The sequence below is a fragment of the Schistocerca piceifrons genome, chromosome 11 (assembly GCF_021461385.2).
Source record: "Schistocerca piceifrons isolate TAMUIC-IGC-003096 chromosome 11, iqSchPice1.1, whole genome shotgun sequence".
NCBI lineage: Eukaryota > Metazoa > Arthropoda > Insecta > Orthoptera > Acrididae > Schistocerca > Schistocerca piceifrons.
Genome location: NC_060148.1, coordinates 136399005 through 136426102, shown reverse-complemented (window position 1 = coordinate 136426102; position 27098 = coordinate 136399005). Strand labels below are relative to the sequence as shown.

Here is a 27098-nt window from a genome sequence, read left to right as displayed (position 1 = left end):
CTGTAATAATGTTGCTAACAACAGGTCTTTAAACGTTTTTGGTACTCCAGAACACGCATCACACAGAAGACAAATTTATGAAATGGAAACCAAATTACAGCGATGGTGCTTCGAAATTCCGTCAAAAGGACGCAGCCATATGACGCAGTTCACTGGTGGGATTGGTAAGCGGATTCACAAAGTAGAATGGAGTTGAACTTTATGTCGCAAGATAAATGTTGCTTAATTTTTGTCATGTAACCGAAAACTGTGTCTTTACACATTTAACTGTGGTGTCACTCCAGTATTCCATCATCTGAGGTGTCATATTAGTTGCACATGTGCACTGGGCTTAAATCATGAATGAAGATTTACTACAAAGTATTTCACGTACAGCACTATTAACTTAAGAAAACTCTCAGACATGCACTTTTGTTCATGTTGATATGCTCTGAAGTTAGGGATGAGGGATTCTCTGAATGCTAAAATTGTATAAAGCATTGCTTTATTAAAATTTGTTTAAAATCTGGTAGATGGTTCCTTAAGACACTATTAAGCTGACATATCATACGTTCCACATTACACTTCAAGCCTTAAGAGTCTCTGTTTTCGTTAGTAGTATTATTTTTAAAATTTAGATATACAGTATATACTTTTCGCAATGTTGTTTTAATTGATGCTTTGTTATGTAGCCGATTGGGTGAATAATGTTTTTTTTTTTATTTATCTATGTGACAATAGGATCCATAAATACTGTAGAAGTATTTTAGAATTATTTGTAGATTTCGAAACCATACTTGCAACTATGAAAAAATTAATAAAAAACACATAGTTTCCCATACGACTTTCATGAAACAGCGAGGTGGCGCAGTTATAGCACAATGAACTCGCATTCCGGAGGACCACGGTTCAAACCCGAGTCCAGGTTTCCTGATTGGGTTTTCAGTGACTTCCCTAAATCGCTTCACGCAAATGCCAGGACAGTTCTTTTGAAAAGGCACGGCCGACTTACTTCAGCAACGGGACCGATGACCTCACTGTTTCGTCCCCTCCCCAAAATTAACCAACAAACGACTTTAATTTTTTTCCTAGCAGATATGCAGCTCTGATGCCAAGAATGTTAGAACGACCTCCGTGGTAGGTTCTTTCTTCCGCATTTATTGGCTTTGACCACAGCAGCAGATGACTTTAGTAGTTAGTGTCATGCGTTCGCAAGGTATTGTGTTGCTTTTTCTGTGTAATATGTAAGTGATTTGATGGTGGAGACAGGAAATCACGGAAAGACACATATTTGAGTGTGGTACTGAGTCAATGCTTAATTTTTATTATCATTACAGCTAACTGCCTCGAATGAAGTAGTTTGCCAATGCCTTGTAATGATGCTACAGTAACTGTTCGTACAAGTATTATATTAGTTTAATTTCATTCATTGGGCACATTTGAACGATACGTTTGGTCCACATTTAATTCTTGTATCAATTTTAGCGCTTGTGGTTATGGTTTGAGATAGCCTTAGAATTTGGTAAGTAATTATTTCAGGTTGTGTGTATCAGAACCAAACACTTCTTATTTTCAGTGAGCTTGTGTTTCCGCATTGCGAGCAGGAGGTGACTAGTGTTTAGACAAACATCTTAGCGCACATTACGTACCTGTGCTGTTCGGCAATTACGAAAAATACCAGATGGACGCGTGGGCATGTAATGTGCTTGCTGTTTTAGTTCTGTCCGACAACATTGATAAATGTTTCCCGTGGTTTAACAAAAGAACCGCCAGAAATTTTGATGTGTTGTCTGCAATTGCCGGAAAAGTGTCTATATGCTGTGGTGGTTAGAGAAAGTGAAGGTCAATGTGAAATACTTTGTCATGGACGAAAAAAGGCCCTCATGAAGTTCACACACACACACATACACACACACACACACACACACGCTGCATTCATGTTATATTTACTTGCGTTGTGCATGCGAAATTCGGTAACAATATTTGTGAAGGAAGGAATAGGGACAGTAAGAGCTTACTGTAATCTGATCTGTAGTTCGCCCGGGTTGTAGCGCAAACAGTTGTACTGCCGATAAATCAGATTCGTTAGCACACGTTAATACAGAGTATCAGGGATTGGTTATGTTGGTATGAAATAGAATGCTGTAGAGGGAATTAATTGTGTAGCGTTTTCCATGGATTTTCAATGTCCCTATGTGCTCCATAGTTCAGTAAATAGTGTTAACTGCTGTTTGTAGTAATGTGGAAGGATATGGGAAATGTAATTGACTTTGTAAGGCCTAATGGGTATGTGTAATTGCCACTGACAAAAGCATCCCAAAACACAGAATATTGTCATGGGACGCTTATGAGAAAGTAATTTCACTAAGTCTTGTTAGAGGAATTTACTCGTTGTTAAATCTTGACAGTCAAGAATCATTTATTTTTCTATGCAACGTGCAGGCAGCAGTGTGTGTTTTTTAGGGACTGTGTAACGATTGCAGCATTGCTCTATATTGAGTTGATAATGTTGAATATAGATGACTGTATAAGAAAACAGTTGTTAAAAATACATACTAAACTGACTGAAAAAAAGAAAGTTCTGTCTGTATGGGTGGATTTTCATGTTCTGCTTTTCTGAATGCCATGAGCAAATATGGGTTTATAGACTGATTGAAAATGCAGTCAGTAAGATTGAGAAATAATTCTTTTCTGTTCTTGCACACGTTGCTAAGAACATAATTATAAACCTCTTACATTATTCTATATATTAAGGAATTTGCAGGATACATTGACAGGCTTCGATATAGCTCGAGACTAATTTTAATCTTTTATTCTTCATACGTAAAATTGTCTACAGTAAATAGATTTGTCTGGTAAACTCACTTTATCTTAGTTGCTTCACATGACAGTTAGAAATTTATGTGGAAAAAGAAAGATAAGTCAGCTACCATATTCAGAATAAGACTGATTACCACAAGCAAATGCTACTAAGTAACAGCAGTATCTGAAAGTCATTTGTTTCCATTGTGTACGGGGTTTTTGTTTTCTCTCAAATTGAGTTTTGTTTTCCATTAAGGACACTGAGGCTTCAGAGTCCTCATAACCAGCAAGTTGTAAATCAGTTCATTTTGTCAGGTTCTTTGTCCCTCAGCCATTTTTAAATTTTTCTTATGCATCGACTCATTTGCTGCAGCCAGAAAATACTGCCTGTGCACTATGTCGAATAATGACACTGTAAACGGGTCTAGTGCAGCAGGGGATACAACCCGTCGGCTTTGGACAATGACGTCACAAGTCGCCAGATAGCAGTTTACCATTTTCGCTTTTGCTGTTATGTTTGTTTCGTTTTTTTACTGATTGCTTAATAAAGTGGATCTGTTTATTCTATCTCGTGAGATTTTTTTTAAAAAGGCCAAAAAACACTTATCAGCCACTGAAGGGAGCTACAACACTAAGAAGAATCGCTTCTCGATTGGCGACTTGTGACGTCAATGTCCAAAGCCGACGGGTTGTATCCCCTGCTGCACTAGTCCCCTGTAAACATATCACTTTTGCTTTCTTGTTTTTCAGTGGCTTAGGAGGGCAATCATGGACTGCAAGGGAACTAGTTGGGTGAAAAAAGAGAAGAATGAAATATATGCTGAACCAGAATCCTTGGTAAATAGCTTCTTGTATTTTTTACCATTGTTTCATTCTTTGTACAATGTGTTGTGTAAACAAGCAGATTACATGTCCTGTTCGCCAGATGAAAAATTTTGGTATTGGCTGTTGGTTTTGCTTCTTGACCAAACGAAGTTGTGACTGTTGGCTGTGCAACATATTTGCAATGGATGGTGTCTTGTAGTATATGATGCTGCTCTCTAATATTTAATGTTTCAAATTTTCTGCAGCTTATTGTTAGTGTGATGTTGGCATCCCAGTAGTCAATGATCACATGTTTGCTGTCTACTAGGAAATTGTCAAAGGTTATTGAGTTGTGATGTTAGCAATCACTTGTTACAAATTAATTTCCTGCTTTGAGATTTAGTTCGGCGAGTTGTTAATGTCTAGATTTGTTCCTTTTTTAGAAAGAGGCATTATTAATGGATATGATAAAGTAATATATGAGTGGACTCCCCTTGCTAGAGTACAGATGATTTAGCTACTTCTGTAGATCAGTTGTATGGCTCACTGGACAAATTGATCATATGCTATATTTGTGGTCAATTTTTAAGTTGGCCAGAGTTGCTTTCTCAGACAAGAGGGATATATATGTGGATTTATTGCAAAGACAATATTTGGCAGTCTATTAGTCATGGTCATTGATGGAGAAATCTAAACTCATGACCTAAAATATTTTTATCCTGGTATATAATTTTTGCTATTGTTCATCTAATTGGTTTTATGTCCTCAAAGTTATTGTTAGCAATATTACCGTACTTGATCTGTTTTTGTTTCGTCAGTAGGTATTCAGAATCTATTAAATATAGGGAAGTGGTAGGGGACCAAGAGTTGTTGATGAAATCCTTTGAGGAGCTTAAATACTATTAAATGAAAGAGCAGTTGGTAGTGTAATGTACAATCCTAAAAAGGAAATGGTGGTAATGCTGATACTAAAAGGAAAAAGGAGTGTTACAGTTTTAACTGCAGAATGTTTGCAGTGCTCTTTAACCAGTAGATCTTCACATTACCACTCTAAATATTTAGTATCAAATAAATTACTTAAATGTTAATATAATCACAGAGTTAAACTGTGCGGGCTCAAGTATGACACGTCTGTAACATACAACATACGCTTACAGGTTTGGTGATCATAAAATAAGTAATTATAGCAGAATGTCACTGTCAGCTTCAGGCAAATTAAAACATGCTGAAGTTACTGTTAGAGCTTACGCCTTGATTCAGTTTTTCTGATATTAGCAGGATTCTGAATTTTCCAGTGTGTGGCCATCAACATTTTATGGAAAACTCGCTCCTCATCGAGCTTGTTTTGAAAATATATCCTTCATTTCTTTCTTCATTAAAGCGCTGTAATTTGTTTTATGTAGCTAGATCAGAACACTCCTGTGACAATGTAAAAATGTCATTTGCTCTGAATCATTCATCTTGAGAGTTTCTCTAGAAGCAGTGAAAACACAAATGTACACTCGCGCTAGACAATGTCATGTTATAAAAGTAGCCTTGTCAGGTTTTTGTTAGCGTCAGCTGCCAAAGTCTGTGTCAAGTAGGACCTTCCTCCTCCCCCCCCCCCCCCTCCCCAAAAGAAGAAAACCTTTGTGCTCCGAATTTCTCACTTATCTTTCTTTCTATGAACTTGGTGTATGTAGTGTCGTGCTCATATTCAGGATGTTCATTCTTCTAGTGGTATTGTAGTTCGTGCATTGATATCAAAATGTCAGCAGTTGGTAAAGGCAAGTAGTTGCAGATATAGCACACATGCCTTTGCTGTACCAATCACTTCTTTTTGGAACACCTATGGAAGTGAGGACTATATTGCACCTTCATGTCATGTGTTACATCTCTATTGCAGATGTATCTGTTTTTCCATTAGCTCAAAGCTGTGTAACTGAGCAATTGCTGTTCAAGCTTTTCATGTGAGGTTGTATCTGAACTTGCCCAATGGTGACAAGCAAAACTCAGTTGCCTTAGTTGTGTTTTCCAAAGAACAGAGAAATTAAAATCAAACATGGGAAATGACAGGATAGAGTAATGATATACAAAGCATGCGTTCCAACTCAACACATTGAGGAGACCTTAGGTTGCAGGTAGGTAGAATGAATTGACTGCTAAATATTTAAGCTTTTGGACAAAGTAATTCATATGAAATACAGAACACTAGGCCATGAACACATCTAATGTCAGTAGATATCTGTTGGAGTGAGAGGTAAAGAGGTGCTGTGGGGTGGGAAGTGAGGGATAGCAGGGTAGGGGTGGAGGTGATGCTGTGCTACCTGTGGTATTTGTCAAGGACATGGGGGGGGGGACAGAATAGGGCTGCTAGGTGCAGTGTTGGGAGGCTGTGTGGGGTGGGGGGGGGTGGAGTTGTGGGATAGGTCTGTGCAGTGCCAGAATGAGAGCAGGGTAGGGAATAGGTGGGGTGGAGCATACAGACTAATGAACGTTGAGGCTTATGGGGATGACTGATATGTTGTAGGAAGAGTTTCCATTTGCACAATTTAGAGAAGCTTGTTATGTGTGTGTGGTTTTTTTTTTTTTAATGTGCTCCCAAAGATGGAATCTTTGCTCATCTTCAACCTAGCCTGCCACAAAAGACACCAATCATTTCCTTCACTGAGCCTAACAGTTCCTGCCCCTTTACCATTTGGCACCCTGCTCATCATTGGCAGTGCTATCACCCTCTATGATGAAATCGCCCAACACCCATGGCTTTCTGTTACTGAACAGTACCTTTCCCAGTGTCTGACTCTCTCCTAACCTACAGCCCCTTCCTGGTCGCCATGACCAACTAGATTCTAACCCACAATTCTCCATTGAAGGCACCGCCTACAAACAAATCTACAGCACATCAAAGGGCATTTGCATGGCACCATGTTCTGCCAGTTCATTCATATGCCACCTAGAGGATTCCTTTCTAAGCACTCAGAATCACAAACCCTTCACCAGATCAAGATTTGTTGATGACATTTTTATGATCTTATTGGTTTGTTTATTGAACCTGATCTGATTAGGTCTATCAGGCCCTCTATTAAACTGGACCATGGTTTCACAAATACTGTACCCTTTCCGTATCATATTTTAATATGACAAATAGTATTACAATGATTTGGGTGTCTCAATTAGCAATGTCAGTGAATAATACTATGAACTAAAAGTTAATACTACTGCTGCAGTTGATTCCACTAGTGGTGCTAGCAGTGGCGGTGATGAAAGAATTTGAAGGAGTGCAAGGTAGATTTTATTCTGATACAGTGTGTTATGAGGAAAGGAAATGTAAGGAGACTCCACCAGCTAAGAATATTGGGAAACAATGTGGTTGCAAGGAATATACTAACAGTCACACTGAGGCATGCACAGCCTAAAATTTCCTTTCGAGCGTTTTCCCAGAAACAGATCTCCCATGCCTTATCTTGTCAGTCACAAATACAGAAGTATCCAATTCCACCCATCTACTTTGTTCCATGACATCACAAATATGGCAGAAGCAACCATACACTAAGACTCCAATGTGGCGCCTATGTAAACATGACCACTAACATGAAAATACAATTAAAAACCAAAACACACACACACACACACACACACACACACACACACACACACACACACACACACACTCACTCACTCCCAGTGCACTGTGCACTTATTATTTTCCCTTTCTCTGTTTCTCTCCTCCCCTTCCCCTTCCTCAGTACAGCTTCCCAAAACTGCCATTAGCAACCCATACTGTCTCTGCCACATCCTTGCGTGGTGTCACAGAGAACACATTATCTTCCCCCCACCCCTCCTCCCGCCTTTACATTGCTATCCCTCTCTCCTTACCCTGTGCCGCCTCATACCTCACAACCCATCCTAACAGATTGTTGCTCATGCCAAAAGCAGATGGTCATGTCTCAGTTCTTGGAGACAGTGGCTCTGTGTGTGTGTGTGTGTGTGTGTGTGTGTGTGTGTGTGTGTGTGTGTGTGTGTGTGTGTGTGTGTGTGTGTTTTCTATTTCAGAAGAAGGGCTTTGTCCAGAATCTCAATTTTTAACACTCTTTCATTGTACATGTCTGAGTCAGTATAGAAAGTAAACGTGCCAAATTTCATGTTGGTGGGAAAGTGAACTGGGAAAAACACAACAACCAAATCTGGAAGAAAAGGCCTCAAGACTGTTCTACCTCATGTGTAAACTGAGAGTAGTGTTTGGTTGTAACACGCTTTGTATGTCATATTTTGGTTCCTTTGTCAGATAAAAGTTTATTCCGCTGATATCAGTGACATAAAAAAATCTGTGGAATATGCTAGGCAGAACATATAGTGCTGCCTGTATTTGTTTACCAGGCTTAGAATACTAGTAGTTTTTGATACCACTATGACTCTGCTGTTGGCATCAGGAAGAATGGTAAGGAATGTGTTGCCAGAATGCAGTTTACAAACAAGATACTGTAAGTAATGCAAACATCCACATCCCAAGGCACGGGCTAGCAAGAACAGGAAACTCTCACAAAGTGAATGACCTCAAAAGTTTTATTTATTATTCCCCCCCCCCCCCCCTGCTTCATCCACATCATTTTAAAATTTCAAAATAAAACTGTGTGATTGGCTAATAGAAAATCCATGTTACAATTAGTTGTATGGTGTGGGTATTTTTGATTTCAATATTAAAGATTCTGGTTGTACCCACTGATTTCACTACACTATTGTTTTTTTATATGATGAAGCGCATTTCGTATAAAATAGTTACCGATAAGTAAATAAAGATTATGGGAGTAGGAAATATGATTCAAAGTAGCAGCATAGGAAAATGAAGTGCAAGATGCTAATAAATTTTCAAATTTCTTGTCACTGATCATTTATATAGCTTTTAGATCACTACCGTTGAAATGCACCTTACTGACTGTCACTGAGAAGGCCACTCTGAAAAGAATGAGTCATTTATTCTTTAGAAGTGTCATAGACTTAAAATATGTGATAATTTTTGTAATATATCTAAAATTGTCTTCTTAAAGGAACTCCTGGCAGATTTTTTAAAATGATGAGCAAGTGAACCAACAGGTAATTCTAGAATTTGTGTGACTGTATGAAATGAAGCAGTGTTATGTTATGACTCAATTTTGGTGAATATAATATAGATTGGCTTCATGCACTTGGCCATGCTAGAATACCCTCCACTAACCTCTTAATCTCTGATCACTGTCATCTCCTACATTCATTTGAACTTGCTTCTTGTCTTCAAGCCATAGTATCCCTCTACACATTTTACCCTCACATATCCCTCCATTACCAACTTGACTATCCCTAAAAGCCTCAGAATTTGTGCTATTAACAGGTTCCTTGTGTTAGTGAAATTGGCCCCTATGTTTCTCTCTCATTTCTTGTTTCGTTTACCCATGAAATCTTCAGCATTCTTCTGTATCACATTTCACATGCTTCCATTCTCATCTTGTCTGAATTGCCTATCATTTGTTTTACTTCCATACAGGGCTCCACTGCAAATATCTTCAGAAAAGACTTCCTAACACTTAAATCTATATTAGATGTGAACAGTCCTCTTTATTGGGCACATGTTCATTGATATTGCTAGTCTTCACTTTCTTTCTTACTTCGGCCATTGTCAGTTACTTTGATGCCCAATTAGCAAAAGTTGTCTACTACTTTTACTGTCTCATTTTCTAGTCGAAACTCAACATTGCCTGGTTTATTTCAGCTAGATTCCATTGCTTTTATTGATGTTTGTCACACAATCTCCTTTAGTGATGATATCCAATTTTGCTCTTCCGAGTTTTACCTCCCACACATCCCTTCATTGACAGTTCAAGATGTCTGTTTTGTTTGATAGAATTACATTGTCATTGGTAAACACACAGTTTGCTTTACTTTCTTCCAGATTTCCTTCATGTCTTCGTCGTACAGAGTGCATATCAGATGTAGGCTACAAGCCTGTCTCATTTCCTACTCAATGCTTCCCTTTCATGTCTTTAAAGTCTTACAACTGGTGCCTGGTTTCTGTGCAAGTTGCAAGCAAACTTTTGCTTCCTGTCTACATATTCTGCTGCTGCCCAAATTCCAAAGAGTGCAGTCAACTCCACATACTCAAAAGCATTTCAGTAAATCTGCAAAAGCTGTATACACAATTTTGTCTTTCTTTAACTCGTCTAAGGTAAGCCATAGTATCAGTATTGCCTTGTGTTACATGTTCCTAGTACCCAAAGTGATCTTATGTAAGGTTAACCCTCTAAAAGCTTTTCCATTCTTGCAAGCATGTCATATTAATCTGATAATATTCATACCTGTTAGCACCTGCCTTTCTGCAAATTTGAATTATTACATTCTGGTTGATGTATGACTGTAAGTCAACTATCTCATATCTTGCACAAAAGTGGAATAATTTTGTCATGGATGGCTTTCCCATGTATCCCAATAATTCTGAGGGAATGTCACCAACTGCAATGTCCTTGGTACTACTTCGCTCTTTCAGTGCTGTATCAAATTCTGGTCATGTTATGATATCTCCGGTCTTCTCTGCAACTACTTTTGGAGCAAGTTTGTTCCCCTTTGCCCTACGATCATTCTTGTTTAGCCATATTGCGTCTTCTGTCAACATCATTCCAGTAATGTCTGTATTCCCTTTTGTCTGCTTAAATAGCTACATGTTTATATTTGCTCTTTGCATCAATTAAATTCAGTATATCATGAGTTGTGAAGGTATTCCTGCTAGGCCTTACTTTTTACCTATGTTTCCTCCTGCTTCACTGTTTCATCTCAAAGCTGCCTATTCATCACCCAGTGTAAACTTACCCTCTATCACTTTTTGCCTAATGCTCATTTTCAAACCATCAATGAGTTTTGGTTCATTCAAGTTTATCCAAATGCCATGTACTTAAATTCTACTTTTACCATTTCTTCCAAATTACTCTGCAGTTAATAAAAACAACTCTAGCCAGAGTCCACATCTATCACTGGAAATGTTTTGTAGTTTAGAATCCTGTTTTGAAATCTTTGTTTTTGACATTACATAATCTGTTTGAAACCTTTTGGTTTCTCCATGTTGTGTATAGCTTCTTTCACGAAACTTGAAATAAGTGTTTGCAGTGACTAATTCATGCAATGTGCAAAATTCTACCAGGTGGCTTCCCCCTCTGTCATTTGTGCCATTGGATGTTCTCGTAACTATTTTACATCCTGTTCCTACTATCGAATTTCATTACCTTCTAGAATTGGCTGTCATCTTCCTTAGATATTGAATAATTACTCATCAAACTTTTTCCTATTTTATTATTCTGCTGGTCTGGTTGCCATACAAATTTCTACCATTGTTGTATTTTCTTCATGCCTATTTCAGCTATGGTAATTCAGTGACATTGCTGTTGATAATAGCTTACTCATGTTACTATTTTCTTGCTCACTACTAGGGCTCTCCCTGCATGATCCCTATTTGATTTTTTGTTGATAATCTTGTACTGATCTGACCAGAACTCTTGTCCTTTCTGCCACTGCACTTCAGTTCGTACTAAAACTGAATACAACCTATCCATTTTTGCTATTTATTGTGTGTGTGTGTGTGTGTGGGGGGGGGGGGGGGGGTTCAGGTTTTCGGGTGCTAAACAGCGTGGTCATCAGCGCCCAACTGGTTTCGTGCCACTCTCCATACTACCCTATCCTGTCCAAGTTTCTTCATCTCAAATGTATTGCAGTCTACATCCTTCTGAATCTGCTTAGTGTATTAATCTCTTGGTCTCCCTCTTTGACTTTTACCCTCCACGCTGCCCTCCTATACTAAACTGGGGATCCATTGATGCCTCAGAACATGTCCTACCAACCGATCCCTTCTTCTAGTCAAGTTGTCACAAATTCATCATCTCCCGATTCTATTCAGTACCTTCTCATTAGTTACATGACCTACCCATCTAATCTTCAGCATTCTTCTGTAGCACCACATTTCAAAAGCTTCTGTTCTCTTACACACACACACACACACACACACACACACACACACACACACACACACACACACATGCAGAGAGCTGAGACCACACTGCCAAGCTGTGGTCTCAGCTCTCTGAGACTGCGATCATGCGAGGGTGCACGTGTCTACTGCTGACAAAGGCCTTAATGGCCGAAAGCCTTAATTGTGTGAATCTTTTTTTATTGTGCCTATCGCGACTCAGCATCTCCGCTATATGGTGAGTAGCATCTTTCCTTCTCTGGTATTGTTACATTCCATCCTGGGTTTTCCATTGTTTGATGTTTGCTTCTATTCTATTCTTGTTTAAACTGTTAGTCGTCTGTGTTGTCCACTTCCATACAAGACTACACTCCATACGAATACTTTCAGAAAAGACTTCCTGACACTTAAATCTATACTTGATGTTAACAAATTTGTCTTCTCGAGAAAAGCTTTACTTGCCATTGCCACCCTACATTTTGTAATCCTGTCTACTTTGACCATCATCAGTTATTTTGCTCCCCAAATAGGAAAACTCGTGTACTACTTTGTGTCTCATTTTCTAATCTAAATCCCTCAGCATCACTGATTTAACTTGACTACATTCCATTATCCTCATTTTGCTTTTGTTGATGTTCATCTTCTATTCTCCTTTCAAGACACTGTCTCTGACAAAATTACAATGTCATTGGCGAACCTCAAAGTTTTTATATCTTCTCCGTGGATTTTAATTTCTGCTTCAAATCTTTCTTTTGTTTTCTGAACTACTTGCTCAGTATACAGATTTAATACCATCAGGGATAGGCTACAACCCTGTCTCACTCCCTTCCCAACCGCTCTTTCCATTTCATGCCCCTTGACTCTTATAACTGCCATCAGGTTACTGCACATATTGTAAATAGCCTTTTGTTCCCTGGGTTTGACCTGTGCAACCTTCATAATTTGAGAGAGAGTATTAAAGTCAACATTATAAAAAGGTTTCCCTAAGCCTACAAATGCTAGAAATATATGTCTGCCGTTCCTTAATCTGTATTCCAAGACAAGTTGTAGGGTCAGTATTGCCTTATGTTTTCAAACATTTCTATGGAATCCAAACTGGTTTTTCCCAAGGTCAGCTTCTACCAGTTTTTCCATTCATCTGTAATGTATTCGTGTTAGTATTTTGCAGCCATGACTTACCAAACTGATCGTTTGGTAATTTTCATGTCTAGTTTGGTAATTTTTACGTCTGTCAACACCTTCTTTCTTTGGGATTGGAATTATTATATTCTTCTTGAAGTCTGAGGGTATTTCACCTATCTCTTACATCCTACTCACCACATGGTAGAGTTCTGTCAGGTATGGCTCTTCGAAGGCTATCAGTAGTTCTAATGGAATGTTGTATACTTGCAGGGCCTTGTTTCGACTCGGGTCTTTCATGGCTTTGTCAAACTAGTCACACAGTATCATTTCTCCCATTTCATCTTCATCTACATCATGTTCTATTTCCATATATTGCCCTCCAGTACATCGCCCTTCTATAGGCACTCTATATAATCCTTCCACATTTCTGCTTTCTCTTCTTTGCTTATAACTGGTTTTCAGTCTGAGCTCTTGATATTCATCCAAGTGCTTCTCTTTTCTCTAAAGGTCTCTCTAATTGTCCTGTAGGCAGTATCTATCTTACCCCGTAGTGATATATACTTATCCTACTAAGGTATGTAATTCACCACACTCAGACGTACAGAGTGCCTATCCTGCTTTTCCTGATAACATCCTCCTGTGTAGCATCTACCTGGAGATCTGTATGGGGGATTATTTTACCTGCAGAATATTTTGCCTAAGATAATTTTTTACAGTAGAGCTGCATGCTCTTGAGAAGAAAAAAAAAAAAACAAACACAGCTGCAGTTTCCCTTTGCTTTCCTCCACTTGCAGTATTGGCACAGGAAGTTGGTTAATGCTACGAGGCCAGGTCAGTTGATCATACAGACCATTGCTCCTGCAACTGCTGAAAAGGCTTTTGCCTCTCTTGAGGAACCATGTGTTAGCTTGATTTTTCCTCAGATAATACGTATTTGTGTTTGCACTTACTGTTTTCAGTATCACTCACATGCCAGCAACCCTACCTTGGCAGTGTCCGTGGTTCGTTTGGTGTGGGGGCTGTGCACTATTGTTTAAAGTGCTGTCTTGGAGCAGAAGAAATAGTTTTAGCATGTATATTTGTAGAATTACTTAGTTATCTGTATGAACATAAATAACAATTCTGCGATACTGTATTGGTACACATACAAAGAAACAGATGAAAACTGTTGCTATGTCTCAGATTTGAGGCTGTAACTCCTGGTTTCAGGATCAGTTACTTTAACAATTACCCTAACCAAGCATGCCTCCAGGGCTGCCAAGGGGATGTCAGTTGTGTGTCCTCATAGATTTTCATCTTAGGTTCAGGATTTTAAGGTCAGCGACCAGCCAATAATTTTGTAAAGCAGTGTGACACAGTTCTCCATAGAAGTAGAAACAAGAAATGCATTTGGCAGTTGGGTGATTTGTGAGTGCTGTTAAGTATAAAAAATTTATTGTACAGTTGTCTGTAGATGAGTGCATATGATAAAAATATAATAATCATAAAATTGGTGGTTCAGATAACACTGATTGCTACCAGTTCTTTTAGTTTTATTTACATTCCATATGTAAAACAAATGGTAATTTTAATTCATGCTGAACCATACTTTATTAAAAAGTTATTTTTAATTATAAGTTACATAAAATGCGGGTATTGTTGAAAAGTTACAATTTGGTACAAAAATGGAGAGCATCAAATGGAAAATAAAGAAATCTCGCAGAAATGTATCAAAATTTTTGTTTTAATATGTCGAATGTTGAAAAAATGTAATTTTTACTAAACTGTTACAATTCAGTATTTGTTAAATTTGCGAGTTGTTAGTAGACATGGAAGTTTCCAAAAATTAGTAGTTCTTACTAGAAGATTCAAACCAGAAGCTTTTTCATTAAGGTACTTTTGTGCTATAGTCTCAATTACCAGCAGTTGTGTTAATAATTAGGAAATACTTTGTAGTTGACAGCACTCAGAAATCTTCTGATCTTCAATGTCAAATTTTTGTCATTGTTTGGTATCTGCATAGTGCTGGTTTAGGGAATTGATGTTCCAGCACAACTCCAAATACTCTAAATCTGAAGGAAATTAAAGAGGATGATCTGAAAGATATCCTTTTCAGTCATGTTCTTATTCTTGCAGGGATCTGCCCATAATGGTTAAGGTGATAGCCCATAAAATGCAAGAAATCCAGGTTTAACTCATCAGTGCAGCCAAAATTAATTTTTACATCTGCTGTTACATAGATTATTCTCTAATATTAGGTAGTCATTGGATCAAATTGTGAATGTTTCTGATCAGCTTAAATCATCTGGTATTCAAAATTGTATTGGCTGACGGCATTACAGCAGAATTGTGAGTGAATAGAGCAACTGATTTTAATTAATCAATGACTGTAGGATCCATTTTTATTCTTGCAGAGGAACTGCTTTCTTTCCAAAATCATATAGGAGAACAAAATTATCTGCTGTTCAGGCCTTTAGCTCCAAACATGTTTCCTGTGCCTCTTCTTACAAACTGAAATGACCTGTGCATTTTTATGTTCCCATGAAAAGCCACTGTTCCATAAAGTAACACTTCAATTGCCAGAGGTTGTTCTGCAAGATCCACTTGTTTTATTTAATCTGATGGCTGCCACTTCAGGTCTATTGGTCTACTGTGTAAAAAAGTTTGGTTTTTCCTTCTCCCTCCTGTCCCCACCTTAGTCAATTTTGTATCTGTCATTTTAGTATCCATGCTGCAGCCAATAATGTGAAATGCATTTTTATGTTCTTTAGTGGAGAAACTTTGTAAGGCAAAGCATTGTAATTGACTTTTGTGTTAATGTCTTCTGTTTTGCTACCATGTGCATCATTGTCAACTTGGCTTTGTAGAGTTGTCTTTGATCCATTTTCTAACATTTTTGTTCAGAAGTTGTGGGTTTTCATTTTTTGTTTCATGTTTTGCAAGATATGATCTTGCTTATAAATTAATGGAAGGCTGCTTATATAGGCTGTCTTGGTGGTTCTCATATGTTCAACTTCTGGTTGGCCATGGAGATTCAGAGGATTTAGCTTCATTTGTATTTGCTGTACAGATCTCACCTGTCATGTAACTATGTAATGTTGTTAACATTTGCAGGTCCTCACTGTATTCCACAACATTTGCCATGCTGGGTGTATTGGCTGTTACATCATGTTTGATCACCTTACCAGGTTTGTTAGGCAGAAGTATGTTCCTGTCTTTCAGAATTTGTTTTTAACAGTAGCAATCTGTGATGCTTCAGTAGTCCAGTGCTCATGTTCCAATCTCTGTATTTAGAGAATTTATTATTTTGGGCATGTTTATTGCTAACAGAATAAATATTTTCCTGTTGTGTGTGTTTTCTAAACAGTTACACAGGCTAATTTTTGGAAAACATGTTTTGTAGATTTTCACAGGAATTTTCGTTCACAGCTGTGCTAATGTCACAGGATGTGATTTTGAGATGAATGAGTTCAGATTGTCCTCTGGAAATTCAGATCTATGTTTTCCATGGATTCTCTAAATCTCTTCAAGGAAATGGATGGACAGCTTCTGATAAAATGGCATGGCTCATGTTGCTTATATTTGCTCAACCTCATGTCATGTTGTACTTCATTGATGTAATGTTCCTCATCTTTCTCCCCATCTGAAGGCATGCATCTTCAGTTACGTAGCTGACAAGTATATATATATCCTGTCTCTGCAGTATGATGGAGAAATTCGATTTGTATACAATATTTACCAGAGTATACCTTAAGCTTTAATCTACTATGATGGGTGGATGTTGGAACTCAAATGGTTTCTTTTCCACATCACATTTGACACTTTAAAATTATTTTTTCCTCTCATTTGATACTTATCTGCATGCAGATTACAAATTTCAGTAACATGCTATGAGATTTATCTCATTGTACAGTACTGGTTTTTCAAGATAATAAATGTATTACTGCCTGTGTTCTGTGGTGCATCTTTCTAATGGGTCCTCTGTATGGAATATCAGATTTTGTAGCTAATCATTTCTGGTTTTCCTTCCACTATTGTGTGTATAATGCCACTGTTAGTTAATGAAACTCTGGATCTGGTCTTGATTGCTTACACACTTTTCTAAGAGTAAGAGGATTGCTTCTTGAATGGGTGTGAGGCTACAAATTCAAGTGTTTTGGGTTCAGTCCCAAGCATCATCTGTCACTTTTTCACATGCAAATTGTCTATGTGGAAAATGACAGTTTCCATTCCAGTGTGAAGCTCTAGGTCCTCATGTAACTTACTACGTCAGTGAGTTCAGAAGTTGGAGGAAGCCAGTGGCATACCACATCCACTAAGACAATGCCTAATAGAGCAGTAAAATGTTAATAACTAACTCCAGGTTGTTGAAAGCTTTACTTTTACTTTGGGTTTGCATTTGTTTTTGTGACATTAGACATGTATTTTCCTCAGTACCAAAATTAGGTGACACACACGTAGATCTGCATTTACCTGCTTATTGTCTTTACAGGTGGTTTTCTAACCTAAAAAATGCATTGTGCATCTAACCTGCTCAAGATATCAGCTGTGTAGAAGTGCCCTTAAGAAGACAATCTGAACCCTCATCTTTACTGCCCAGGGTTAGCAAAAATAGTCTTCTGTTCTTACGTATTAATGTACAGTCTTTAAGAAAGAAGTTGGAAGAATTGCAGTACTGGTTAGAAACTTCCAACTGTGGTATACTTATGTAAATGAGCACTGGCTATATTCATCAGAAATTGACCTCAATATTCCATTTCATTACTCCTTAGCTAGTAGTTACTGCAGATCAACAATTGGACATGGGGGCGTTGCAATATGTATTAAGAATAGACTAAATCTACAATACTTTACTATTGATGTCACAGACCTGTGTATAGACACCATCTTTGAGGCTGCAGTTGTACATACACCTAAACATAATAATATTGTTGCATCTGTATATCTCACACCATCTTCTAGTGAATATGAATTTATAGTAAATTTAAAAAAACTGTTAGTCTTACTAAGCCTAAATATAAATACCAAAGAATCTTAATTTTTGGTGATATTAATATGGATATTAGGGTACAGAGTCATATCATATTGGAATTCTTCGATAGCCTAAGAGCTTTTGATTGCTATTATCTAAATGACAAGCCTACAAGATATAATGCATGCTTAGACAAAATAATAAGTAATATCCATGAAAATAATGTTGAAATTGGAGTAGTGAAGTTAGGCCTAGCTGATCATGATGACCTATGGATTACAGTTCCAGTCAGCATTCCAGATGAACAACACAAAAATGTTAGACCTATGAATGTGAATGCAACATAAGAGAGTTTAGAACTAGATTAAGGTCAGTTAACTGGAATGACATCTTATACAAAGATATGTGTGTGAATAACACAAGCAAATTATTTATAGAGGAAATTGCAAGAATATTTGATGAGTGTTGTCCCAGATTAGTAAAAAGACAGAATAATAACCGAGCTCATAAACCACAGAGACTAAATAATTGGTTTACGCCATACCTCAACAGCATCAGGATTATGCTTCTTATGTTTAAGGACAGATCTCATAACAGCAACGAGTACGAAGAGATGTACATTAGAATAAGAAAAATTTATAGATCTGAAATAAGTTTGGGAAAATGTAGGGCGAATGATAACTACATTCTTAAATCCAGAAACAGCTGTAAAGCTGCCTGGGAAGTAATTAAAAATGAAATAAATAGACCAACAACTCAACTAGCTATACCCATAGCCCCAGATATCTTAAATTCACACTTTGTTAACTTCAGTTTACAACAAGATTTGTCACCCCTCAACGCCATGCTTGATGCTAAAACTCTTTTAGGTTCAAATAAGTATGTAGTCCATAAATTCTGCTGGGCAACAGTAACTGAAAATGATGTTAGCAAAGCAATAGGCAAACTAAGTAGTTCCAGAGCAGAGGACTTCTATGGTCTGTCAAACTATGTCATAAAGAAGATACCAAGTGATCTTCTGCCCTCTCTAACCACTCTCATTAACCATATATTACAGCAAGGGATTTTCCCCGACTGTTTGAAAATAGCAGTAACTATTCCCATATTTAAGAAAGGAGATAAATCAAATCCAAGTAACTATCGCCCTATCCCATTAATCCCAATAATATCTAAAATAATCGAAGACTGTGTTCACCAACAAATGAATCACTATTTTGAGAGGAATAATTTGTTAAGTAACTCACAGTATGGATTCAGGTCTAAACTATCCACAGTTAAAGCAGTTGAAAATATTGTTAGTGATATATATATGATGGCTTTGAAAATAAATTAATCTCGTGTGCTGCTCTCCTAGACCTGAGTAAAGCATTTGACACTGTATCTCATAGTACTTTGATCATGAAATTAAGACACTACGGCATGGAAGAGGACACCCTGAAATTATTAGAATCCTACTTAAGCAACAGAGTACAATTTGTTAGTGTAAATGGGCAGCTGTCAAACCCACAAACAATAAAAAGAGGTGTGCCACAGGGCTCCATACTTGAACCCTTCCTGTTCGTAGTGTATGTTAATGATATGCCACAGTATTTACCCTGTAAAACAGTCCTCTATGCAGATGATACAACTTTTATCAATTCAGGACACACTCTTGAATCTGTACGAGAAAATATTAATACAATATTTGAAAAATCAGTTCATTGGTTTAGTACAAACTCCCTATTCATAAATGAAACAAAAACTGAGGAAATATTCTTTAATTTGGAGGTATCAAACAAAGAAAATAAGTCCGTTAAACTGCTAGGAATGATGATTGACCAGAAACTTAGCTGGGATAAACATATCACATACGTCTGTTCTAAACTTGCACATGCTATGTTCCTACTTTATAAGCTTAGGAGTAATGTCAGCCAAAACTTACTGCTGCATTCATATTTTGCTTATATCCACCCCCATCTTTCTTATGGTATTCTGCTCTGGGTAAATTCTCACAGTTCAATATCAATTTTTAGATGGCAAAAAAAAGCTCTTCGATGTGTAGTGGGTTTATGTCCTAGGGATACATGCAGGGAACATTTCAAAAAACTTAACATCATGACAGTTCCTTGTTTGTACATCTATTATTGCTTACTACATGTAAAAGAAAACATAGCTCAATATCCCCTTAGGTCATCTGTCCACACCCACAATACAAGACGAAACCACACAATTGATCTGCCATACTCTAGACTGTCTAAGATACATAATAGTTATAATAGAGGGAAACATTCCACGTAGGAAATATATATCTAAAAACAAAGATGATGTGACTTACCAAATGAAAGTGCTGGCAGGTTGACAGACACACAAACACACACACAAAATTCAAGCTTTCGCAACAAACTGTTGCCTCATCAGGAAAGAGGGAAGGAGAGGGAAAGACGAAAGGATGTGGGTCCTTGATTTTTGTGTGTATGTTTGTGTTTGTTTGTGTGTCTATCGACCTGCCAGCACTTTCATTTGGTAAGTCACATCATCATTGTTTTTAGATATATACATAATAGTTATAAATATGTAGGCCTCTAACTGTTTAATATGCTCCCTAAAATTGTACAAACAGTATCTAAAAGTAAATTTAAGACAACATTGGGTCAATGGCTCAAAGGTAAAGCATTTTACTCAGTTGATGAATTTAAAGATTGTAATATGGCAGATTTGCTGTTTTAACATAGAGAAAGGTACCTCTGCCTGTATTAGGACCTAAATTTGTATCAATAGCTTAGGATAATGGCATAGTGTTATCAACATGTATATGATAATGACATAGTGTCATCAACATGAATATTCCCTGCTTAATATAAATCTGTATAATGTTTTCCTTTTTATTGTAAAAGTAATAATATATAAAATTCCAAATGTGTGCTATTGTACTACACTAAATGTCACATGATTTATATATACATTGTTAAGAGAATATAACCATCTTTATACTGTAATTGAACTTATTGACGAAGCCCATTGTATAAGAAAATACTGAACGGCTGATAAAGATTCTTATTCCTTCTTGACCATAGTGCCCTCATGGGCTTTGCAGAGGTACCCTATCATCCTCCACTGAATAACACAGGTCAGAAAATAGGGAGCCTTCACTGTGACACAGGCAGAGGAGAGAGAGAGAAGTTCCAACTTAGTGTCAAACCCAAGTGATCATAAATAGTGATTGACACAGGAATATAAAAATTGCTTTCAGTAAGGAAAAGAATTACAGCTTGTGAATGGAGTTCTACGAAATGGACATGAAATTTTGTGGTGCAACAAAATTGCTTCATAGGTAGGGATTTGGTGATTCGCTAGCCAAACTCACAGGAACATAATTTAGTTGCAGATGATAATCTATCAGTACGTAGAAAGATATAGAGGATCATATATAAACTAGAAATGTAGAAAAATTAGGTACTAGTGAAAAGACATAAACTGTTATGAGATCTAATTTTGTTAGGCTCATTATTACTTGAAACATGTAGCTGAATAAAAGTACTCACTGATGATGGCAGAAAAATGCTGAGACATTTTTGGGCATTTATAAACAAAAAGTTGGCATAACAGGTGGATCATAAATTCCAGCAATTGTAGTATACATTACTCAATCTCACCATTGGAATACCACATCTCAGATGGAACCTTGGCGAAAACAAGATGTTGACATGCGTCTTATGCCCTGTACTTCTATACTCAACACATAATTTTATTTTTCTAATCTTGTTACATAAATAACTCAGAGTTGCTAGTATCATTTGTTGGAAAGATGATGTAGGGATATGCATCAACTTCTCCACAGTGGTGTCACCACATTTCTTCATAGTGGTGTGTACCACTACACAAGGGTGCTGTGTGTCTGATTCTCCCTCTTCTGACACTGAAGAATTTCACAGCGAAGAGCAACCCCTCACTTCTTGGTTGGATGCTGCAGTGAGGCATTCTTGAGTTCCAAATAAGTGAGTTGCATTGGTTTGGGTGTCCAATCAACAGTAATCTGCTTATCATGCAGCCATTACCCTCCCTTTCCTTTTGACTCAAGACAAACCAGCAAGGTCAAGAACACTGGAAAGCTTATGGGCCTGTGCCATCTTGACGGGAACCAGGGGCCTCTGTCATTCCTTAGTCCTAGCCATGGAGACCTGGTAAGTGCAGGTACTTTAGATGGACATACGTTACCTTCAAATCGATTTTGTGTGCCCCCATTAATAATAGTTCCTCAAGTCAACAACTCCTGTGGACAGGTTTATTAGCTAAACTTCACAAACAGTGGTCCACACACTGCACTAGTTAATGGTACCAAGTAGATATTTCTAACATGTCTCTGGACCAGATTGTTGGCAGCCAATGGGAGGATATTACATCATAGGCAATGCACAGCTGTTACCCATCTCAGTCCTGCCATTAACATACAAACTAATCATTTTGTGGATGGCCTTTACTTCACAGCATGCTTTTGATACATGTTGACAATTCTGCTAATGTAATATAATCATATATGTATCTATACAGAACACATGTGCAACTTTGATTTTGAAATTTTATTAACTTTATCTGATATACACTCCTGGTTTTGGTGAGTGGTATTGTCTGCATAGTTGTATCTTTATGTTCTTCTGCTGCTTACAAGAGGTTCTTGTGTTGGGGTGTAGAGCAGTGTTCACTGCCTCTCTTCAAATACTATTAACAGCTTTCTCCCAGAGATGGATCTATGTTGTGACAGACTGATATATAGCCCTCTCTGAGGTTTAGGTTAGGCTCAAAACTGACACTTTTCCCTTATTTCCTGTTTTTGTCCACAGTCCTGCTGGATACAAATCAATATCGGAAAGAAAACTGCAAAAATAATTGATGAAAACCCAGTGTTACATTGTTACTTTTTTTGTTTGGCCACTGCAAACAGGCTGTTTCCCTGAAAATTCACTTTGATCCCACTCTAACATCTGATATGTCAAGGTAGTTGTTAGATTAAACACTGTTTGTCTTTCCATTGAATTAAAAATATGTCATTGACTACACAAATCGGCTGTTCAGCCATCATAACTTCCCATTACAGGCTGCAACAGGTGTTACCAATATACACTTAAGGGTTGGAGAGGGGATGGCCCATGAAAAAGTTGTACCAACTTATCTTGGATTGTCATATTTTCCTCCAGGGTTGCAGATGCATAACTTCATTTCCTGTCTGAGGTGTTTTTTCACTTTATAAATATAAAGAACTTTGCAAAGAACTTATGTGGCTTCCATGTGCAAAATAGTAGTGAGATGCATTGAACGAGCTTGCAGCATCAGTGTCTCCACATTCACACTGGGCAAAAACAAAGTGCCATCTTCAAACTTGCAGCTGTCAAGACATGTACTTGACGCAGTCATCTACATTGTGCCATGACTCACCCCACACTACTGTCAACAGTAGTTTCCTTATTGTGGTGGTTTGTAACATTCCATGGTGTCAAAAGACCCCTGTGTCATAATTATGTGTCATATGAACCAAATCACGTTTCATGTAATTGAATGTTCTGCTGTCAGCCGATTCTAATGGATACATTCAAATGCCCAAATGATATTTGGAGTTTCTCATAAATGGCCAGTTCTGTTTTCTTCCAGATTCTATTTATACTATATTGATTGAAATAGGATGAAAGGGGGCTGGAAGGACTGGAACCACCCAAAAATAAAATTAACTTAAATTCCAGAATGAAAATCAAGAAATGCTATTGTGATGTGTCAAGTGATTCGATGTGAATTCCATTTTAACAAGTCATAGTTCTGACTTCCAATAAATATTATTAATATCAGGTCCAATGTCTAAAAAGGAAACAAAGTGAATATTAGCATTATACAGTAAGAGCTTACACAGTAAAAAAAAGTTAAATAGCAGGGTAGAGGAATAGAATTTAAAGCTAATCAAATACTATAAAAGAAAGCTTAGGTTACATAAAAGTAACTTTTGTTTTGTAAAATTTTATGTTTTACTTTATAAAGGAGTTAGCATCTGAACCAGTATTTAACATGTAATAAGAGAGCTTGCAGTTGATCTTGGACTTATGAAAAGAGTGGAGAGCTCAATAGAATTGTATTACAAGCTTGAAGCCATTGACCACATCACACTTCACCAAGCATTTTGCAGACAATTGGCCAGTTTCTCCTGCTCCTGCACACTTCAAACATGAAAGATTCTCTATTTGGCTTCATTCATACAGCATACAGTTCAGTTTAGTAATGTTACTGGAGTTTCTCAGTCATGCAATTGCAAATATTGTAATAGTAATTCATGTTGGCACCTACATAAACACTGTGAGTAATCAACATCTTCCATTCATTAGCAAATACAGTGCATTCCTGTGCAGATAAATTTATTCAGTTCCTCACAATAATGAATAAATGATGCATTAAAACAGTAGAAATTCTAAGGTTTGTCATAGTATAATTTGCTTAATGATACACAGAAATGTCTGCCTGCTTGTGCAAATCCTGACGTGCTCAGTGCCTTGTGTCAATGCTGGTGACTGGGACCATCCCTGGCAGAGTTGCCTCAAATCAAATTACAACGGTGGCACACTATTTAAATGTTCAAATAATGCATGAAATGGGATGACAGTGGTACTGGTGAAAAGGAGAAAATTACCATGATATTTTACATGGCATGTGTAATTTTTTCCATGAAATGACATGGTATTACATAAGTGCAATTTTCTTTATGAGCCAACTATCCACAATAACATGTCTCCCTTGCAAAATGAGCAAAATTTTAGTTGAGAAAAATAACATCGTTTTTGTGTGTGTGTGTGTGTGTGTGTGTGTGTGTGTGTGTGTGTGTGTGTGTGTGTGTGTGTGTGTAATAGCAGTGGCTGCTTGGCAAGGATGGAATAATTTCTGTTGTTTGGTTGATGTCTGATGTGTCTGTCTCCAAATTAGAGTCTTGGTTTCAAATGTATGGATCAATTGGAATGAAAGTAAATCTAATTTAATGTGACACATTTTATGGTTACCAAATGCCAATAAGTGAATACATGTGACCAATAGCTTCTGAGCCCCACGTGATGTGTAACCACCAATCAAGTGCAAGGGACAGAAGCTTTGAATATGCCATTCTTTCATTTTTCAGTTTCTTGAAGGTCCGCTAAAGATTGTAACATCTAGTCTTCATATAAAGCAAGACCTAGAACTGAAACAGGAGGATGGCATTGAGTGTGATGTAAGTTTTCACATTGGTGATGCATTGTGCATGAAGTACTGTATGGATATCATGAAATGCATTGGGTGCAGTAAATTTCAGTGATCATAAATGATGAAACATTAAAACCTAGGATATTAGCACTCCTCCAGAATGTTCATAGAATTTCAATTGACTGTAGGTATATTGTTCGGTTGTGTGTAATGGTATTAGAATGAAACTTCTAGGAAACATAAGTTTATTAACTGTAACCCATGGTAATTTTATTTTACATATAAATAATGAATTCCTCAAATTCGTTCTTGGAACAAATGTACCAAAGATGATTTCCTTGCAGCAGCTGTCAATTTATTTGTCTCTGTCAGAGTTCTATAATAGAAAAGATGTAAGATGTAAGAGGTAAAGCAATCAACTGTAAGCAGTATGTTATCAGATAAGTATTGTATTTGTCATACTATTTCTTGTCACTGAAGTATTTAATGAAAAACAAACTGCATTACTGAAATTGTTTGCTCTGTGTAAAGACGATGGGTTTATCCAGTATGCATGGCATAAATTTACAGTGTAATGGAACATATCTTATCCCAAACTGCTTGCAAAGAGAAAACATTGTGATAGCAAGAAATTTTTGTGAACAGCATTAAATTTAGCACAATTTTTGTGAACAGCATTAAATTTAGTACATTATGGTGATAGTCTGTGAAATTCCATATTAGTTTAACTATCACCGTAGTGTACTAAATTTAATGCTGATGGTTTGTCAGGTCTCCAGCCACATGGTAGCATTGATATCACATGATGTTCCAGGAAGTGTCATATTACCCATCTTCTGGCATTGTGTAAAGATTTGTGGGGAGTGTGCTATTTATATGTGCCATCACCCCCCTCCACTAGACCTCGGGTGGCTTTGGTGGTGGGGATGGTGGCCGCATTCTGTTCTCGGTGTAAGCATTATGTCTGTGTCCACAGCAGAGGGCGTTGACGGTCATGCCCCCGATGGATTGCTGCTGTCGCAGGGTTCCATGCTGCGCTGAGTTGGTATCCATCTTATCTGTTGATGAGATTGTCATGAATCCTTATTTCTGTGGATTGTTTGATAATGCTTTCCCAGAAGCCAGATGCTCAGCACAGTACTTTCGTGTTTTCGAAGTTGATGGGGTGTTCTTCATTTATGCTGTGTTCTGCTGTGGATGATTTTTATGTGTGGTCTAGTTGCACAAATCTGATATGATCTCTGCAGCATTTAGATATACAGTGCTGTGTTTTCCCAATGTATTGTTTTCCGCATTCGCATGATGTGCTGTATATACTCCTGGTGTGTTAAGGTTCAGCGGATCTTTGGTAGAACCTAGGAGCTCCCTGGTCTTTGATGGTGGTCTGAGAGTGGTTTTGATATTGTATTTGCCCAGAAGTTGTGCAATTTTGACCAGGAGCGGAACCATGTACGGAAGGAATGCAAGACGTTCGTCTCCTTCTCCATCATCTTTTTCTGGGGTTCTCTCTGCTTCCTTCTTTTAAGTGCCCTGTTGATCTGCGTTTCACTGTAGCCATTTTGGTGGAAGACTTCCCTCGGGTGTTAATGCTCGGATGGTAGGCTGTCTTTGTCACAGATCGCATGCACCCTATGTACCAGGATGGTCAGTACTGTTTGTCTCTGTGCTGGATGGTGGCAGCTTGTTGTATGAAGGTATAGGTCTGTGTGTCTTCTTCCTATGTGCTGCATGGCCTAGTGAACCATCTGCCTTCCTCTTAATTAAAATATCAAGGATGGGGAGCCAGCCATTTCCCTCCATTTTCATTGTAAATTTGATGTTCGGATGGATGTTGTTGAGGTATTCCAGAAAATCATCTAGCACCTGTTTGCCATGTCCACATATGACAGAAGTGTCATTGACATAGTGGAAGAAGTGCTTTGGTTTCTGTCTGGCAGTTTGAAGGGCCACCTCCTCGAAATGTTCCATATAGAGGTTTGCAATCACAGGAGCCTGTGGGGAGCCCATGGCCACACCATAGATCTGTTCGAAGAATTCCCCGTGGCACTGAAAGTAGGTGGTTTTTAGTGCATGTTTGAAGAGCCTGACTGTTTGTGTTCCAAAGTGCTGGGCTAAAAGTGCCAAGGAGTATTGAAAAGGCACTTTTGTGAAAAGCAATGTCACGTTGAAGCTCACGAGTAGGTCTTCCATATGTAGTCACATGTCCCTGAGTATTTTTACGAATTTGGCAGAGTTTCTCACATGGTGGCTGCAGGCCCCCACAAGGGATTTGAGCAGTGTTTCTAGGCATTTAGC

General features: G+C 37.7%; 1 protein-coding gene across 9 annotated transcripts in view; it reads left to right on the top strand.

The window, feature by feature from the left end:
* Positions 1-1139: 1139 nt before the first annotated feature.
* Positions 1140-27098, top strand: part of LOC124720166 (zinc finger protein OZF-like) — a 119238-nt gene continuing 93279 nt past the window's right edge. Inside the window, exons 1-3 of one of the 9 annotated variants that reach the window (XR_007006081.1) lie at positions 1144-1195; positions 3532-3618; positions 13627-14240. Coding sequence is in view for 3 of the 9 variants with exons in the window: in XM_047245484.1 (XP_047101440.1) it covers positions 3550-3618 (69 nt within the window). In the remaining 6 variants the exon portion in view is untranslated. Of the gene's footprint in view, positions 1280-1330; positions 1502-3531; positions 3619-13626; positions 14241-15760; positions 15835-24741; positions 25110-27098 lie in introns of those variants that run through there. The other 8 variants (XR_007006085.1, XR_007006082.1, XR_007006084.1 and 5 more) reach the window with 8 other exon arrangements.